We start from the raw sequence: 18,221 nt of genomic DNA, 5'->3' as shown, positions 1-18,221 counted from the left end.
GGGACTGAGGATCAAGGGTCCCATATTGCAGGATTGGCTGAAGGAATCTGATCAATGTCCAAAACACTATTGAAGTGTTAATAATTTCTGGGGAAAAAGAAGAAGAAAAGAAGTCTGCAGACCATATGGCTCTGACTCCATTTATGAATGAGAAATGAAGGTGAGAGAGCTGTTATGCACAGTGCTTTGTATCTTTCATGGGGCCAGCGTTCCTGTGGTTAAATTATCAATAACATGTACCGAATGGAGATGGAGCCTCAGAATAAGTACGACATTCAATACTAACAGGAAAAGCAGATTGTATACAGACTAATTTGCTCAAGAAGATGACGATTTAAATAATCAGAGGGCACATCACAAACAAAAACATATAGCAACAATGAATTCACAGTATGCACAAAATTTATTTGTGTGTACATATATATATATATCAATAATTGATTATAACAAAGAGAAAAGAATAAATACAGTTGAGAAATGAAAATTAGATTATGGACAACCATTTACAAAATTACAATTGTACATACCAAATGCAACAGAAGCTTTTGTCAGGCCAAATCAAAGCACACTTGACAAGTTCATTTCCACTGCCAGATAGCATAACAAAGCTTATGTTAGAAAGAACTCAAAAACAAGAGTGGTATTGAGCACTTCAAGGTATAAGTCAGGGAAATTTTTTTTTGGAAACCAAGGTTCATGAGAAGTGGACCTTGTGACTTCTGCCTTAGGATGCAGGACTAATTTATTCCAGGTGACGGTGATGGGATCAAAAAATCATTTCCGGAAGTCCTAATAAGATAATTAAGGAAATTAGTTTAAACTTGCAATCCAAAGATAAATAAAGAAAACCCAGAGAAACATTTGAACTTACTGGATGTTCAAGCCAGATTTTCCAATAAGGTTACTTGGAATTTGTCCAGTGAAGTTATTGTTCTGTAAGAACCTGAAAGGCGAAGACAATGGGTTAGGCTAATCTAAGGCCAAACTCTAACAAAAACCGCTTTCAACAAATTAAGAAAGCAAGCAGCATGAAATGCATAAAATAAAGGCTTTCCGCCAGCAAATAAGATATATCAAACAGTGACCCTTCAGCATGTGCTGTCATCTTCTTGTTCTGAATGAGAATGCATTTGAACTGACGTTATTTTTCATTTGACATTTGTACGAAATCATGTGCAATAGCTAAAGACACAATAAAGCCCTCCAAATATCTCCCAGCCGTGAAAAGCAAGGCAGGCAGTACCAGTCGGGACCAATTGTACTATATATTATACGAGGGCTTTCCAATCCTCAAAATATCCACCAGAAATTCCATCTATGACGTCAGGAAAAATTTGTGTGGTACAAATAGTCTGATTTCAGATCCTAAATTTACACATGGTTCACAGAGTAGGAGCAAAAGCATACTGGATAAAAGCAGGATTCCTTTTATGATTTTATCCCATTCCTGCAAGAGAGCTACAAATTATTGAAATCTAATTATTTAGCCAAGATCCAGCCTAAGACAACTTGTGATACCAGAAATGTTTTTTCAGGATCAGTTATCCCTGGAGATAGTGCCTTCTGGAACAGTATTTTACAGAACACTTTTCACAGGCCAGCTAAAACACAAAATCTGTGGCTTCCTGTCATAGTTAGCATCAACAAAAGTAGTATCTTCCCAAACGTCTAGAGAAACATTATCAACAGATTCAACACTATTCAGATATTGTAATTTATCTTCATTAAAGCAGGCAGCATGCATATGCCAAATGCTCAGTTGCAGAAAATTTTCATCTGAAGTTTCAACCCCATCATTCTATCCAGAGGGCCACGTTTATAATCCAAATATCCAATACCTGAAATATTAACCCACAAATGCCCCTTCATGGCCATTGGGAATGGACACCACATTCTACTATATGTTCTTTAAGTAGCAGTAACCAATCCGCTGATTAAAAATCTAAACACAGAATAGCAACAATCCAATTCAATTGGACATGTGTGGTTTTGACATTATAGATATTCCCTGTGGGAGATGAAGAACTCCAAACATAATTATAAATGCTTTACTATTAATGGGGTTTCCATTTTTCCAATAACCCTCCTTGCTACTGGCATCTTAAACTATGAAACGGAAGTGTCTCAGTCCCTATAAGTGATGGTGGCATCAAGCAAAACCTACATTCCTTCATTCTTTTCCCTTTTCATGATAATAAGATCATCAGTATTTCATATCACTTTATGCTAGTTCCAGGGTTTTGCATATACTTAGGAAGTGGTGAACACTAAAAATTACATTCCCGAATGAATTGGAAGACGACATAAACGCCACAGTTTAAGGTAAGTTCCTAAGAAGCTAGACAAATGCACCGAACAAAATGAATGACATGGTACATGATAGAGTCCCACATCGGTTAGGAGAGGGGAGGAAGTGCTGTATATAGGTGAGAGGTATTCCCTCTCCTTAGTAACCAAGCTTTTCCCATAGAAGGGCTTGGCCACAACCCCCTTGGGCCTTGGACTGCATGGTATGGGCCAGGCCCAATGGCCTGTGGATGGGTTGGGGCTTGGTTATTGAGTGATGGTCCTCTTGTTCTATCATTGGTATCGGAGCCCTCGTTCCTGCCCTGTGGGGAGCTCTGGTATTCATGGGCCTTGTGCCCTGGCCCTTGGGGCCGCGTCCGCGGAGTGGCCGGCCTTGGTGTTCTGTTATATGGGGCCGAAAGGATAGGGATAGGGAAGGGTCCCGAGTCCTGAGTCTGAGTACCCTGCCATGGCAGGCCAAGGTGCTCGACCAACGTGGACGTTGGTCTTGAAGGGGTGGGTATTGATAGAGTCCCACATCGGTTAGGAGAGGGGAGGAAGTGCTGTATATAGGTGAGAGGTATTCCCTCTCCTTAGTAACCAAGCTTTTCCCATAGAAGGGCTTGGCCACAACCCCCCTTGGGCCTTGGACTGCATGGTATGGGCCAGGCCCAATGGCCTGTGGATGGGTTGGGGCTTGGTTATTGAGTGATGGTCCTCTTGTTCTATCAGTGCATGATCAAAATCAATGACATATGCCGATATGCTCCAAATTTTCAATTGCAAAAGGTTATGATATTTAATTCAAAAGGGCCGGCTGCACCCATATAGTCTTTTAATCAAAGAGCCCCAGAATAAGTAGGCAAAAAATTTGCAACATCTAGTTGATTTAAGGTGAGCTAACATGAAGCATGCATACATCTAGTCATGCTTTCTAGTGGGTAACAATTTTCAAAAATAACGGAAAATTTTGAGGGTTTCCCCTCCTTGTTCTTTTTTGAGAAAATTCAGTTATAATGAGAATTAATAATAGAGAAGATCAACGAGGGTCAGTTTCCTGTCCCTCTCTTTAATCCACCAAATAAAACCAGAGAACCAGTTCATCCAACTTTGGAGTTGGGGTTTCCCTGGTGGTTGCAGTCTAAGTCAAATGAAACCATTAAAGGGAAATATATGAAGACTGTCGATGTGAAGGAGGTTTCTAAGACATTTTCAATTGTGGCATGAATAAGCAAATAAATTTTGCAAAAACCACCGAGGTACTAAAAAGATGAATAAATGGAAGTTCTGGATTAAAATTCCTATTTACATACTACATCGTCCTAAAGATAGTAATTAGATTTGCTGACTTACTTCACCCATTATTAGAATGCTTCATTCCAAAAATACACTGTTAAGCGTACAATATTAGGATACAAGGCATCAGTCTTTAATCTATGAATGATCAATGGTACGATTCCTAAGAACCTTGATCCTCAAAAGCAATCTACCAGGCTTTTGTTTACCTAGCAGACCAGTTCCACTTACAAAACAAATATAACACAGTTCAGGGGAAAAAAAGAGTCAAAGGTGTGATAGCTATATAGTGGTAAGCTGTGAAAACTCGCATGAAATTAGATGGCAGAAAGTGTGCCTACAAGTAAAAGACTTACAGTTCCTGCAATCTGCCAATGTCTCCAAGTGATGATGGAATCTCACCACTGAAATGATTATCTTCCAAATGCCTTCAATAAAAAGAAAAGGTTTTCACAAGTCAAGACAAACCAAATTTAACATGTAATAAGCATGTCAGGAAGTTGCAGCCTGGCTTGAACAAATTGCATAGTAAAAACCATGAAATGGACAAAAATATATAAGCAATCACTAAAGAGTCACTTAACAAAGCAAACTATCTAACTAAAAGCAAAAAGAATGATAGATTTCAGTTAAAAATTTATGACACCGTTGCTAATAGTATCTCATGAAATGGATTTTATGCGTGCAGACAAGTGGCTAGGTGAAAGCACGAAAAAGAATGATAAAGAAAACACTAAAAGCTTTGATACTTACAGTATCTCCAGTATCTTCAGTGAGCTAAGGTCAGGGAGTGATCCTGACAGACTATTGTTTCCAAGCCAGCTATCAAAAGCAAAAGAGCGTCAACAACAAAATATCATCAATAAAAGAAACTCACAAATAGATAATGTAGCAATGATGACCTACATGCCAGTCAACGCCGTCAATCTGGCTACACTAGGTGAAAGTGATCCCACCAGGCCCATACTTGTCAGGTTTCTGGTACACGAGGAAAAGTAAGTTGTAAGTTTGAGTAGTAGTACCTATGATGAATGGACAACAATTCTCTGAGCCTTTAGCATTTCAACATCCAACTTACATAGTAATTACACGAATCCGAGGGCCTTCAGAGCATGTTACTCCAGTCCACCGATATTCACGGGGCAAACAAGGATCACCATTCCAATCAAGTGGAGGGTTCTGGAGACTGTTTTTTATAGTTTCCAAAGCTATGACTGCAACAAGGAAATAATAACATTTAAACAACAGCATCATTGAGATGAAATACATGGCAAAATGAAAGAAGCCACGTACAAAAGCTCACAAAACAACTCGACCATCATGAATTTTGCAGAGAAAAGGACTAGACTACCAGCTTTGTCTCACAAAAAGACTACTTTATTTTTTCCTATTTCTTTCTTATCCATAAAACACGTTTTCATTATAGCTGCCTTATGGCAGCAAGTTAGACAAATGCTATCAGTAACCAATTACCATACCATCTCGGGTAGTAGTTCTTCCTCCAAGGGCCAGCACTTCAAAAACCTCTCCAGCATTGATCGAAGAACCACCATTTGAATTAGCAGTGGGAGACAAGGTAATCGTTGTGAGACCACTTAGTGGCCACTGGGTTGCAAACACAGTAACACCTGCTGGGGTCACATTCAAATTGCCAAAATATGTTACATGATTTATGCTTATATTAAGCACCCTTGAGCCTTCAAACGAGGAATCACGATCATCTGCGAAGTATAGCGCTATATAGTACATTGTGCTTGGAAGGGGCCACGAAGGCCATCTCAACTCCAGGGCCTCGGATTGACCAGATGTAAGCTTGGTATCAAATATTCTCGAAGGGGGCAGATTCCAGAAGCCAGAAACAGATATATTTCTGTTGCTTACTACGGTAGAATCACTTTGATCGAAAGGCTCCCAAAACCGGTCAAACTGATCATCAGGATACCTGGTAATACCAAATATTCAATCTAAGCAAAATGATAGAGAACATATGCTATTCAAAAACCCTTCAACTTGGTTCGGATATGAATAAAGTACATAGACTCATGAACTAAATGTTTAGCAGAAGATTTGTTGAGGATTTCCACTTAGCATGAAGTTCCACTGTAACAGAAGTTCAATTTCATTTATGTTACTATTTCAATAACTAACCGAATAAGAGGTCCACTATATCCAAAGCTGTGCCGCGCAACCAAGCTCAGCCCGTATTTCCCAAAATCTGTCGAATTATACAACGAATCCCCTAAAATCACAAACTCCAAAGCCGATATGAACGGGTCCGAAATCGTAAACCGATTTGCAGCAATACACACGCTCATGGTCTTCCCTTGGGCCAAGAAAACCCCTTCGTAATAAGACGACATGTTCCTGGCGTAATCCTCCGTCGTGTTGACAACTCTCCATAAGGTCCCGTCAACAATCTGATCGAAAACCGGCGGAGAATCACGGCCATTGATCCCTCCATAAAAATAAGTGGTCCTAACCAAGTACTTCGCTCCCCGAAAGACTTGCACCTCGTAGCAGAACTTACGATTGAGATTGTTCTCTAAAGGAAACGATCGAACAGTCGACAAAATCGGAACAAGAACCGGCATCGTCAGGTTCCGTGGCGTCCCGGAAGACACGAAATTGCCGTCCGGAAGCCATTCTAGGCCGTCGATTGTGGAACCGACGGTGGCGCCGCAATCGATCAGAATACCTGAAACGCACAGCGTCAGAAATAGAAAATAAAAAATCGAAGAATCTTGAGAGATATGTGATTCTTACCTCTAGGTTGAGAAAGGGAAAGGGAGAGGAGAGATAGAAGCGAGAGGAAGAAGAGGAGAGGAAAGGAAGGAGACATGGTGGAGGAGGAGGAGGAGGAGGAGAGTTGACATGTAATAGGAGGTAGTGAAGACAGAGAAAGAGAGATTTGTTAGGTTTGTGGAGTTGAATGAGTCTTTGGTGAGTCATGCAAGCAAGGAATAGGTTAGAGACAGAGTGGAAGTGGAGGTGGAGCTGGAGTTGGAGTTGGGGAAGAGGAAAGGATTTTTGTTGTAAAGAAGTTGGGGATGACGCGGGAAAGGTTTTGGCCAAGTCAAAGGCGGCAGTTTGGCTGGCAAGGGTTAGTGGTGGGGCTTATTTGGTAAATTAACATTTTGGAGTTGTTAGGCATATGGGTGATATATGCCAAAATTATATAAACCAAAATATTCGTAAATTTTTTTAAAGACAAGTTTTAGAGCACTCGCACTTGTTTCCCTATCCCTATCTTGTCAGTGTTGCAGTGTCATTTTATAGCATAAGAATCAATTTCAGTATTGTGCACCCAGCAGATTCCTTATATTAATTCTCTATGGTATCAGAATTTGTAAATTTCAAAATTTTAATTTTTTTCCAAACATTATTTGAATCAACAATAGATACAATAGATGCACATATACAGCAGATGCAGTGACGGAGGCAGATCAATCCACAGCATATACAACAGAAATCACTGCATATATAGAAATCAACAAAATTATTCGCCACCAGCCTAAACTTTAGGGTTTGCAAGGAGCGAATACAAACCATAGCATATCAATCCACATAAATCAATACATGAATTGAAAGGAAGAAAACTCACAACAGATACAGAAAAGCACTCACATGATGTAGGGTTTACAGGGAGCGAACGCGAGGCACAGTTGAGGGATTGAGGATGATTGAGCATGAGAAGCACGACGGAGGCAGTGACCGAATGCGAAGCGCGGCTGAGCACGAGAGAGAGCGAATCGGGGAGAGATTGCGAACGTGAAAGAGAGGAACTGCTATACACACTTGACCCCTGTGAGTGCTCGGCTGATGTGGCGGGAGAGAACAATATTTTGAGAGCAAAAAAATGCTTAGGGACCGGTCTTTTGCTTCTTCAAGTTTGAAGAGTGAAAAACAATTTAGATAATGGTTTAGATATTCAATTGAAGATAGGGAAGTGGTTTTTTTTTGCATATTATCTATATATGGGGATAGAGAGGAGATTGGGGATGCCATTGGGAGTGCTCTTAGAGGTTTCTTTAGTAAAAGTTATTTTTCATTATAAAAAAATACCATGACTCCATTTGATAGAGCGGCTGTTGTGGTTTTCAATGTTGATCTAAAAGCTGTGCAAAAGAAGTTGGCTTATAAATTGTGAGGTATTTGATGAATTTTTAGATAATGATAATTCATAAGCTGTGAAAATAATATTATAGTTATTATTAAAGTTAATTTTTGCATAAATAAATTCCAATTTAATTATTTAATATAATAAAACAAAATAAAAGGAAAAAAGTTAATAAATTGATGCACTGCTGAGCATCCAACACTATAACCTCCGTAGTGGAGTTTGTAATTTGGGGTCCGTTTGGTAGGGTGGTTTGATTGATTTTCAATGTTAGCGGAAAAGATGTGGAAAAAAAAAAGATGAGCTTAAAGCTGTGGAATATGCTATGAGATGCTTGACGAACTAAAAGCTGATGCCAGGGGAAAAGCTATTGAATTAAAGTATTATAATATTATATTATATGATTTTTATATTAAATTTTGTTTTTAAATTTAATCTAATAAAAATAATTTTTATTTAATATTAAATTTAATAGTTTTATATTATAATGTTTATATTAATAAAATATTATAATATGATACAAGTGAAAATAATAATATAAATTATATGTTAAAGTAAAACTAATAAAAATTGGTACCTAAAATAATTATTTTATTAAATATAAAGTGGGGCCATGTTTGATTTCTTAAAAATATTAATAAAAAGGTTAAGTAATAAAAACTGGGCCATGTTTGTTTTTTAAATAAAATTAATAAAAAAGTTATTATGTATTAAAAACTAAGACCTACGTCATTTAAAAAAAAAGAAAAGAAAAAGGAGACAGCTTTCCGCTGTCAATAAGCTCCCCACGGGAGCTTTTTTTTAGGACGGATTCGTTGGCTAAAAAGCCAGCGGAACGGGTTGGTGGTGGTGGAGCGACGCCATGGCGGCCACCAAACGAGTCCTGCAATTCTATGAATTCAGAGGGTTTCTTTGCATTCTAGTGAATGGGCTTGTGCAAAAGTAAACAAGTTGCTAAATACGTGGGTCGTCAAAAGCCCATAGATTGAAGTCTTGTGGGTTGGTCCCATCGTACACGAAGTCACAATTCACAAACCATAACTTTTTTTTTTAGGCAAATAGGTATAGAGATGTCAATTCAGTTTTCGGTTTGGTTTTTAACCATAATCGAAATGTCTGAATTGATTTGGTTATCATATTTTAGAATTCATAACCGAACCATATATGTTTGGATAATCAAACCTAAATAATCATATTTTTCGGATCAGATCGGTTTTCGATTTTTGAAAAAATGGAAAAAGGATGAATAAATCTTAAATAGAGTGAGAAAATAGCTCATAATCGACTCCAACTCCATCTAACAAAGTTTGATAAAAATTCATGATAATAATAATATATATTATTTCATCACAATTAAAGAAAAATAAATTTACAAGACTAGAGAAATAATATGATCAAGAAAAAAAAATAAAATAAAACATACATGAAGATGTCTCTCTATTTTCGCTTTAACAATAATCATTCTTAATTTATACGAATTTTAAAATAATAAAGCCACCATGAGTTTCAACTAATCAATTTTAATTTATAATTTGTGTAATGATTAGGTTATTTGATATCTAAATTTATAATTTGTTATGCATCGTCTCCCCGTAACAAAAAATTATGTTAACCACTTAAACTCATATGTGGTTTTCAAACAAACAAAATTATGATTTTGGAGAGATTTGTAACTACAATTAAAAATGGAAACCCCCTTCAACTCATCGATCCATACCTTGATGGTGAACTTGAATGGCTCATAATACGCACGCGTGTGAAATCACGTACGTCACAATTGTATCGCGTGCATCAGTTCGTTGCCTGCCTGGCCTGGTTGGAGTAGATTTGAAACCAGAATGATTCGCCGGCACCTGGATTCAAATTTCCACCTCAGCTAACTGTGGATAATCGGTAGGAATCCAATAGGATAAGGCACAGTCGCTGGGTTTTCACTTTATCGTGTTAGTTAGATGCGATGGGCCCCAAAGTTTGGGCTGCACTCTTCCGCTGGAAATCAACGTGAAACGGTGCAAGCAACTGACCCCGAAGTATTGTTGTGGGCCCATCTTCTTTGGTGTGAGTGACGGTGTGGCCCAGATGCGCACGTTAGCATCTTCTCCACTACTCTCACACTCAGGCGGGAGCGTATGTTAGTGAATTGGACGTATCTGAAAGAAGTGCACAATGTTCACTACGGTTTAAAACTTGACACAGTCAATTTTGTCGCCGGGAAAGGAAGAAGGAAAAGGAAAAGACCAGAAAGAAAGAAAGAAAATCTCAAAATCACAAAAAGGAAAAGGAAAGGATTAGATTTGAAATTCCGTGCGTACCCCTGACCCTGTCTCCGTTCAAAATCCCCATCTTCCATCTCTGATCAGCCTCTCTTTCTCTCGGTGCCTCTCCCTCTTTTGATGGAGCTGCATAGGCGCGAAGATCAGGGTCTTTCCTCGGAGAGGAAGGGGCAGAAGCGGAAACTGGAGGAAGAGATCGATGATGAGCGAGAGATCTCGTTGGCGTCCGGTGATGCGCGGCAGGCGTTACTGTCCGAGGTGGTTGCTCATGTTAATATTCTCAACTCAGATTTTTCTTGGAACGAGGCCGACCGAGCGGCTGCAAAGCGCGCCACGCATGTCCTCGCTGAGCTCGCCAAGAATGGTGCTGGAGAATTCTCTAATCGCCTTGTTAGATTTTGAACAGTTTTTATCTTATATATTTATGTTTAGGACGTGTTCTTGCTCTTTATATCAAGATCTCTGTATGTTACTTTGTTGTTCACTATTTAGGATTGTTGCAGAGGAAGTTGTGAACGTGATCGTTGAAGGTGGGGCTGTTCCTGCACTAGTGAAGCATCTGGAGTCCCCGCCGCCGGGAGAAGATGACCGTGGACTCAAGCCTTTTGAGCACGAGGTCGAGAAGGGGAGTGCCTTCGCCTTGGGGCTCCTCGCCGTAAAGGTTCTTTGATCGCCTGTTTTAACTTGCAATTTTGCTTTATTCCTTGTATCTGCCTTTATATCAGGTTAGAGGCTGATTGCACTCTTGGTGTTTTTTTTTATAAAGTTACTGTTGAGAACTTTATCAAACTGAAATAAATATGGATGATTGAACTGTGTGATGAAGTTGCAAACGATTGGAAATTAAAGCTGGAACTCGGTTTACAATGAATGAAGCATTCAGATGCATGTGGACTGCGGAATTTGCACTGCAACTGTAGGCTTGCATTTGCTGTTTTGTTTCTCGGAGGATATCTAATGAACTATATAAACTAGAACAAAGAATAACTCTAAGGAAAATAAGGCCAAGCGAAGCAAACTATTTAAATTATGATGAAATTCTTGCCAAGTGGTAGCACTCTAATATTATAATGCGATTGCTGTTTACAGCCAGAGCATCAGCAACTTATAGTTGACAATGGAGCTTTGTTGCATCTTGTGGATCTGTTGAAGAGACACAAGGATGGTTCTTGTTCTCGGGCTGTGAATAGTGTCATTAGAAGAGCGGCGGATGCTATCACTAATCTTGCTCATGAGAACAGCAGCATTAAAACCCGCGTTAGGTTTGTTAATTTTCTAGCGCTTTATAGTCTTTGTGTTTGGGATCGGGGACATGGCCTTGTGATCATCCTTTCTTGATATAAAGGTTGGAAGGTGGGATTCCTCCTCTTGTTGAGTTGCTTGAATTTACTGATACAAAGGTGCAACGAGCAGCTGCCGGAGCTTTGCGGACCCTTGCATTTAAAAATGATGAGAATAAGAATCAGGTGTTGGCCCTTGTCATGATTTGGTTTCTATAGTGTTGATTTGAGTTTAGGGGTTGACATGGTGTCTGTGATGTTGCAGATTGTTGAATGCAATGCTCTTCCAACGCTCATTCTAATGCTGCGATCTGAGGATGCTGCAATACACTATGAGGCGGTAGGAAATTATCATAGAGCTATGTAGCCTTTGAACTTTTCACTGATTAAGCAGTTTGATTTACCACAGCAGCATTCGATGTTTTCTGATGATTGCAGGTTGGTGTGATTGGAAATTTGGTACACTCATCCCCAAATATTAAGAAAGAAGTTATTAATGCTGGAGCTTTGCAACCAGTTATTGGTTTGCTCAGGTTAGTGCATTTATTATTATCACTTTTTGATACCTTTGTACTTGGTTTAGCTTCTTTCTTTTCTTTTTTATTTTATACCCATATGAATATTTCTGGGCGGCTTTCTGTAGAAACTTTCTCTTTTCCTTAATGACACTTTTCCCCACTTTCTTTTGAGTTATCATGTTCTACTCTTAATTTGTGTTATTGGATGACAGCTCTTCCTGCTCTGAAAGCCAGAGGGAGGCGGCTTTGTTACTTGGACAATTTGCTGCGACAGACTCAGATTGCAAGGTGCATTGAGGATTCTCTTCTTTCCCCCTTTATTCTTCTTCTTTTTCTCATTTTTGATTTGATGGAATTTCATGTTGCTACGTCTAACTGTCCAGAAGAAGGCAAAAAGGAAAGGGGAAAAATATAATCTTATTGGATTGGATGGTTCTTTGACAACATTCCCCTTCTCTCCTACTCCTTTTTTCACTTTGTTCGTCTTTTAGCTTAAAAAATAGTTTCAAGTGTTCTTATTTATGGTGATAAAATATGCCAAGTCTGCTTTAAACATTCCAACTTCCTTAATTTGCATCAAATGTTTATTCTATTTGTTTTGAGTTTTGTAATTCAAATAAGTGAGAAATATGCAGGTGCACATTGTACAAAGGGGTGCTGTCGGACCGTTAATTGATATGCTTCAGTCCCAAGATGTCCAGTTGAGGGAAATGTCAGCCTTTGCATTGGGAAGATTGGCACAGGTTACTGTCTTGTTTTTTTTTTTGTTGAGTTCCATATTCACGGCTCGAGTAAGTAGAGATCCCTCCTAAAAAGTAGATTATTATTTTTTCTACAAAATAAGTCTGTTTCAATATCCTCACTTTGTGTCATTGTGGAGCTTGTACTCTTTACAAAATTTACCTTATAATTTCTAGAATGCAGAATTGAGCCATATGAAGTAACTTATCGTAAATTCGCGACTGTTTTACTTGAATGTATAGTTTTTGTGCATTTCTTAGCAAAAACTCTAAAATTAAAGACGAGAAATTATTCATTAGTAGGTTCAAATAAAAATTCCCATCTGCAAATTTGGCCCCCTGTTTTGGAAATTGGAATAATAGCCCAGTTTTCTTAGACAAAAAGAAATTCATTTTCAGGATGCACACAATCAAGCTGGTATAGCACACAATGGTGGCTTAATGCCATTGCTGAAGCTTCTAGATTCCAAAAATGGGTCTCTGCAACATAATGCCGCATTCGCACTCTATGGCCTGGCAGACAACAAGGTATGTTTTTCTATGGATTTGTACTATCGTTGATGACTGTCTTTGAGTATCCTGATGACTAAGTTCAATGAGAAATGCTTTGACCAATTTTCAAATGTAGTCTTATGTGTTATTTTATCTTATCCCATAGGATAATGTATCCGATTTTATTAGGGTGGGAGGTGTCCAGAAGCTGCAGGATGGAGAGTTCATTGTGCAAGTATGTTCATTTTTGTATTTTTCTTTAACATAGCTATTATTTCTTCTCCTTCACAATATGTTCCTCACTACAGATGTCATTACTACTACTATATGTATTCGACACATGTTAAAGATATAGATCTGGTTAATGTACGCGCAGGCAACTAAAGACTGTGTAGCCAAGACTTTAAAGAGATTAGAGGAGAAGATTCATGGCCGAGTAAATGTTCTTATACACTAGTTACTCTCTTTTTTCCCTTCCATTTCATGTCTTTCCCTTATACTTTGTAAATGAGTAAAATCTGTTGGTTTCTTAAAGGTATAATGTCTTAAAAATTTCTATGCAGCTTTTGAAAATATAATCCATCAATTTTCTAATGTAGGTTTTAAAACACTTGTTATATCTATTGCGCGTAGCAGAGAAGTCTGTCCAAAGGCGTGTTGTTTTGGCGCTAGCTCATCTTTGTTCTCCAGATGATCAAAGAACAATATTCATTGACAAAAATGGCATGTCATTCTGTCTTCTGCCCTGCAAATTTTTTGTTACAAAATTAATGTTCTGAATTAAGGACCTGTTTAATGAGTAAGATGTGAATGCTGGTCTCATCAGCAGTTGCTCAGTTAACCGGTTTAAAACACAGGATTGGAATTGCTTCTTGGGCTTCTTGGTTCTGCTAACAGTAAGCAACAACTAGATGGAGCCATGGCTCTCTATAAGCTGGCCAACAAAGCAATGACTCTATCGCCTGTGGATGCAGCTCCACCATCTCCGACTCCACAAGTAAGCTTCCATTATATAATAACCCCTTTGTTACTGTTACTCTCTGTTTGTCTGGAATTGCATATGCCAATTTCAGTATCTATGGGCAAAACAATTGAACTTGATGAAGCAGCAGATAAAAAAGTACTTGGTGAATCCACATATATTTTTGGTGTAAGCCCATGGGTAATGTGCCCCCAATATCGGTGGTTGGATCCCTTTGACTTCTATAATTATAAATATCATCGTTCATCAATATTCTTCTGAGGTAGGTGGGTGGAGTGTGGAAGATTTTCACTACCTGTGTGCAAGGAGGCAGGACTAAGTAGTCGTTTAACCTCATGAGGAGGGACTTCGAATTACTCAACATGCTTGCCTTGCTCGTTATGGGGCTTTCATACGCAAAATCTCTTCAACCTGAATGTTAGGATCGTGCAAGGCACTGCTAGAAGACTTCCCTAGTAAAATAGGTCTTAAAGCTGTCATCATATGACTCTTCGGTTCTTTGTCTACCCCTATTACGTGATTACATAAAAGAAAAATGAAGGTCGCATATTTAGGAAATATAAGTTGCTTGGAGTCTTGGACATTATTTTTCTGCATAGTAGATTGCAGAATAAAATTAATGGAAATTTTGATAATTTTGTAACTTTACACTCAGTTTTTGGTTTCTGAGAATGCCTTATGAAATTGGGAAATACTAATCAAATTGATTTCTTGTTACTTTCGAAAGCTGAGAAACGTAATCCACCTGTTTTTTTCCCAAATGCACACCACAGTGTACACTCTGCGATTACAAAATAGGGCATTCTGTCTGGCCAGGAAAAGAAAATGAGTACAAAAGGAAATTGATAACGAAATAAAGAAAAGTGCGAAGTGCTAACTGAGTGTTGCCAGTAATGTGAAAGCATTTACTTGATATCCCGTAAACTCAAGTTGCTGAACCTACTTACGTTAACTGAGGAGAAAATTTGCCAAATACTTGAACGACTTTGACTATTTGTTGTTCCTACTAAATTTCATAGTTGGAGGGTTCTAGTATGCATTATGCACTTTGAAATTTAAGTGTCAAATTCAGTTGTTATTTTGAAGATGCTATTTAAGTTATTTGAATTTGGTTCCTGAAATGACACATTAATCTTATTGCAGGTTTATTTAGGGGAGCAGTATGTGAACAATTCAACTTTGTCTGATGTTACCTTTCTAGTTGAAGGTATTAAATAATTTTTTTCAAAGATAACTTCTTGCAATTTGTACGGCTATGACTGGCGTCATTGAATATGAGATTATCATTTATTTTTCTGCAGGAAGACGGTTCTATGCCCACAGAATTTGCCTACTTGCTTCTTCAGATGCATTCCGTGCTATGTTTGATGGTGGCTATAGGGTGATTATCTCTATGCATTATATCATTCTTCAAATTATGCATCTTGGAGACTGGTTTTAAGTTTGAGATACATTTCCATCCTTTGGTTTTAATGACTCTCCAGTTCGGCATCTAGATTTTTTTTTCTTGTACTCAGCTCTGCTTCACTGGCTAATAGTTCATATAACTGCATAAACTGTTTTAACATGTGAAACAAATCACACTTTATTGAACAGATTTTTTATTTTGCCTGTGTTGGCATGTTTTGCAGGAAAAAGATGCAAGAGACATTGAGATTCCAAACATTAGATGGGAGGTTTTTGAGTTGATGATCAGGTAATCAGGTTTTACGAGTTCCATGGTCCTCCAAGTTTTTCAAAATCCTAGTCCATGAAATCTTAGAATTTATTTGGTTTTATTTCCACACAACAGATTTATATATACTGGGTCTGTGGTTGTTTCACTGGATATTGCGAAAGATCTTCTGAGAGCAGCGGATCAGTATCTCTTGGAGGGACTGAAGCGACTTTGTGAATATACCATTGCACAGGTGAGCTGTGTGCAGCCTAGTTCATCTGCTGCTTGTATTTCAAAGAGTCGATGTCTGATGACTGTTATTTTTCACTTTTTTTCACTTCAGGATATATCACTGGAAAATGTTGCAAGCATGTATGAACTCTCAGAAGCCTTCCACGCAATGTCACTGAGGAACACATGTATTTTGTTTATCCTCGAACAGTTTTATAAACTGAGTCAGAGGCCTGGGTATGTGCTCCCTCTAACTAGTTTTGTCCGTACTATTCTGAGAACTACTTTCATGTTTTTTTGGTTATATTGCACCATAAGAGGATGGAGCGAACTTGATACATGTTGGAACTTGGAAGTTGCTCGATATGGTAACTGCTAAGGTAGATTGTCCAAATGCGCTAGATCTGAAAAATCTTTAGTAGATTGGTGGCGGAGAAGTTTAAGGACCTTTTTGAGACAAATGTATACTTGTGTATGGCATTTGCTGCTTTGCAGTATTGTTAGGTTGCTTGTTTTTGTGAATGGTATGTGCTGTTGAATGTTTGAAGCTGATAGATGTATGCCCTTAGGTGGCTTTCTAAGTTAACATTTGATGTGTTAGCCAAATGCACTGCTAGTGGTATAAATAAAGTTACGCTGTATCAATATATAGGTATGCATGTGTTTTTCTCTTTATGGTAGATTGCCCTTTATTGTGCTGGGTCCTTCAAAGGATTTCCATTATTGTGCTGTCGCTAAGAAAGACTTCGTTCTGTCTTTCACCTCCTAGTTATTTTTTTTAAGATTTGCTTTTCTATTAAATCCATCGCCTCTTAGGTCAAGATCCCCTTCTTTGGGTAAAAATTCTACCCATTGAAGGTAAAAAGGTAAACAACTTCTATGCACCAGACTCTCGTAGTGGGTGGGGTCGAGGACATATAGGATGTATGCATTCCTTACGTCCACATAATATGTGGAGAGCCTGTTTTCAATAATTGAACATGTGGATTGCACCCTTGCAAGTCTATCATTAGGCCACATGCTTACATGTAATTCTTCCCATTGAGTTCTCCACCATTACTACCAAAGATACTTTGCGAACTGTTACACCACTAATTTCAGTTCCCTTAAGCCATTGCCAGATGTGTCCTTAACTCATTAGGCTGGTTTTATTCATTACATTATTTCAGGAAACAATGAAAATGTATATTGTTATCGGAGCTACTTGGATATTACCAAATTAGCTAAAATGCTAACTCAACATGAACATCAAAATGGAAACGTTTCAGATCATCGGATTTCTTCACATTGTTTGGAATTGATTTTGTTTGGTATTTTGCTTAATGTTTTAGCCTCCCAATTTTGGGAACTTGCTACGTTTATGGTTAGATATGATGTTTATTTTTATCTCGTGAACAATAGATTTGACTTGTAAACTTTTGAAAACTCATCAATTTCTGTTGAAAATTTTTCAGGCACTCCAATCTGATCCAGCGTATCTTACCAGAGATTCGTGATTACTTTGCCAAAGCACTAACTAAACCTAATTCCTACACCTTGCGGTTGTAGAACTCTTGCATTGATTCTTGATCTCTTACTAGAACCATTGTACAGAAAATGGTAGATCTAGTTGTTCTTGAGCCATTTGAAGGTTCTCATAGATTGGTTGCAGCAGGGCTCATTATCAGTTCTGGTGCTGGAGTTATGATGTACGCGAGCTGTAAGTTGTTTTTTCATTCCATTGTTTTAGATACCAGAATGGCTACTTGACTCATTATTAGTTTTATTTTTTTGTATCTAAACTGTTCTACTAAGCTGGGTTACCGCTGATCTTGTATTTGATTTTATTGGTATATTGACGTTATTGTAGGAGTTTAATTCAACAATACAGAGGTACCTTATTTGTACAATTTTACTTGAGAAAGTGACGGATTTGTCCCTATTTTTGAAGTGTAGTGGAGAAAGGGTTGGAAAATAGGACTGGGAATGAAGCGTCAAGCCTTCCAAAGCTTGATGGCCTTATATGAATTGTGAAAGCAATATGCGAAGGCTAGTTGTCTTAAATGCCCAGTAATTGTGATGTAGTGACAGCAAAGCAGTCGTGAATAGTTTTGTCAGAGTAAGGGATAAAAAAAAAGATCAATTGCAGATTGGTCATGATGTGCTGGGAAGGAAAGAGAGGCGTTTTGTAGCTGTAAAGATACATTCCAGCTTTCTTACATCGTCTCTATTCTGTTTTTTTTTTTAAAATGTTTTTTCCAATAGAAAACTAGGACCCTTTGAATTCGCTATGAAAGAACTCTTGGGCCCCACCTAAATCTCTATTAAATTGCGTCTTTGTTGCCTCAACAGATAGGATATTAATTGGGA

General features: G+C 38.1%; 2 protein-coding genes across 2 annotated transcripts; one reads left to right on the top strand and one right to left on the bottom strand.

Annotated features, from left to right (window-relative positions):
* Positions 1 to 371: 371 nt before the first annotated feature.
* LOC120015692 (probable LRR receptor-like serine/threonine-protein kinase At1g67720) lies at positions 372 to 6,639 on the bottom strand. Its single transcript, XM_038868222.1, has 10 exons — positions 6,346 to 6,639; positions 5,731 to 6,277; positions 5,061 to 5,524; positions 4,661 to 4,796; positions 4,489 to 4,560; positions 4,336 to 4,404; positions 3,939 to 4,010; positions 872 to 943; positions 710 to 789; positions 372 to 587 (listed from the first exon to the last, which is right to left on the bottom strand). Exons 1-9 carry the CDS (start codon positions 6,419 to 6,421, stop codon positions 738 to 740), a joined length of 1,560 nt encoding a protein of 519 aa, XP_038724150.1. The 5' UTR covers positions 6,422 to 6,639; the 3' UTR covers positions 372 to 587; positions 710 to 737.
* Positions 6,640 to 9,910: 3,271 nt separating this feature from the next.
* On the top strand, positions 9,911 to 17,798 carry LOC120014994 (ARM REPEAT PROTEIN INTERACTING WITH ABF2-like). Its single transcript, XM_038867159.1, has 19 exons — positions 9,911 to 10,336; positions 10,476 to 10,633; positions 11,062 to 11,234; positions 11,318 to 11,438; positions 11,518 to 11,592; positions 11,691 to 11,785; positions 11,983 to 12,058; positions 12,406 to 12,513; positions 12,910 to 13,038; positions 13,169 to 13,237; positions 13,379 to 13,438; positions 13,602 to 13,725; positions 13,860 to 13,999; positions 15,128 to 15,191; positions 15,286 to 15,365; positions 15,616 to 15,680; positions 15,777 to 15,894; positions 15,985 to 16,109; positions 17,327 to 17,798. Exons 1-19 carry the CDS (start codon positions 10,093 to 10,095, stop codon positions 17,418 to 17,420), a joined length of 2,118 nt encoding a protein of 705 aa, XP_038723087.1. The 5' UTR covers positions 9,911 to 10,092; the 3' UTR covers positions 17,421 to 17,798.
* The last annotated feature ends 423 nt before the right edge of the window (positions 17,799 to 18,221 follow it).

This window comes from Tripterygium wilfordii, chromosome 14 (genome assembly GCF_013401445.1).
Source record: "Tripterygium wilfordii isolate XIE 37 chromosome 14, ASM1340144v1, whole genome shotgun sequence".
NCBI lineage: Eukaryota > Viridiplantae > Streptophyta > Magnoliopsida > Celastrales > Celastraceae > Tripterygium > Tripterygium wilfordii.
Note: the sequence above shows the minus strand (reverse complement) of the source record. Positions and strands in the feature narration are given on the sequence as shown.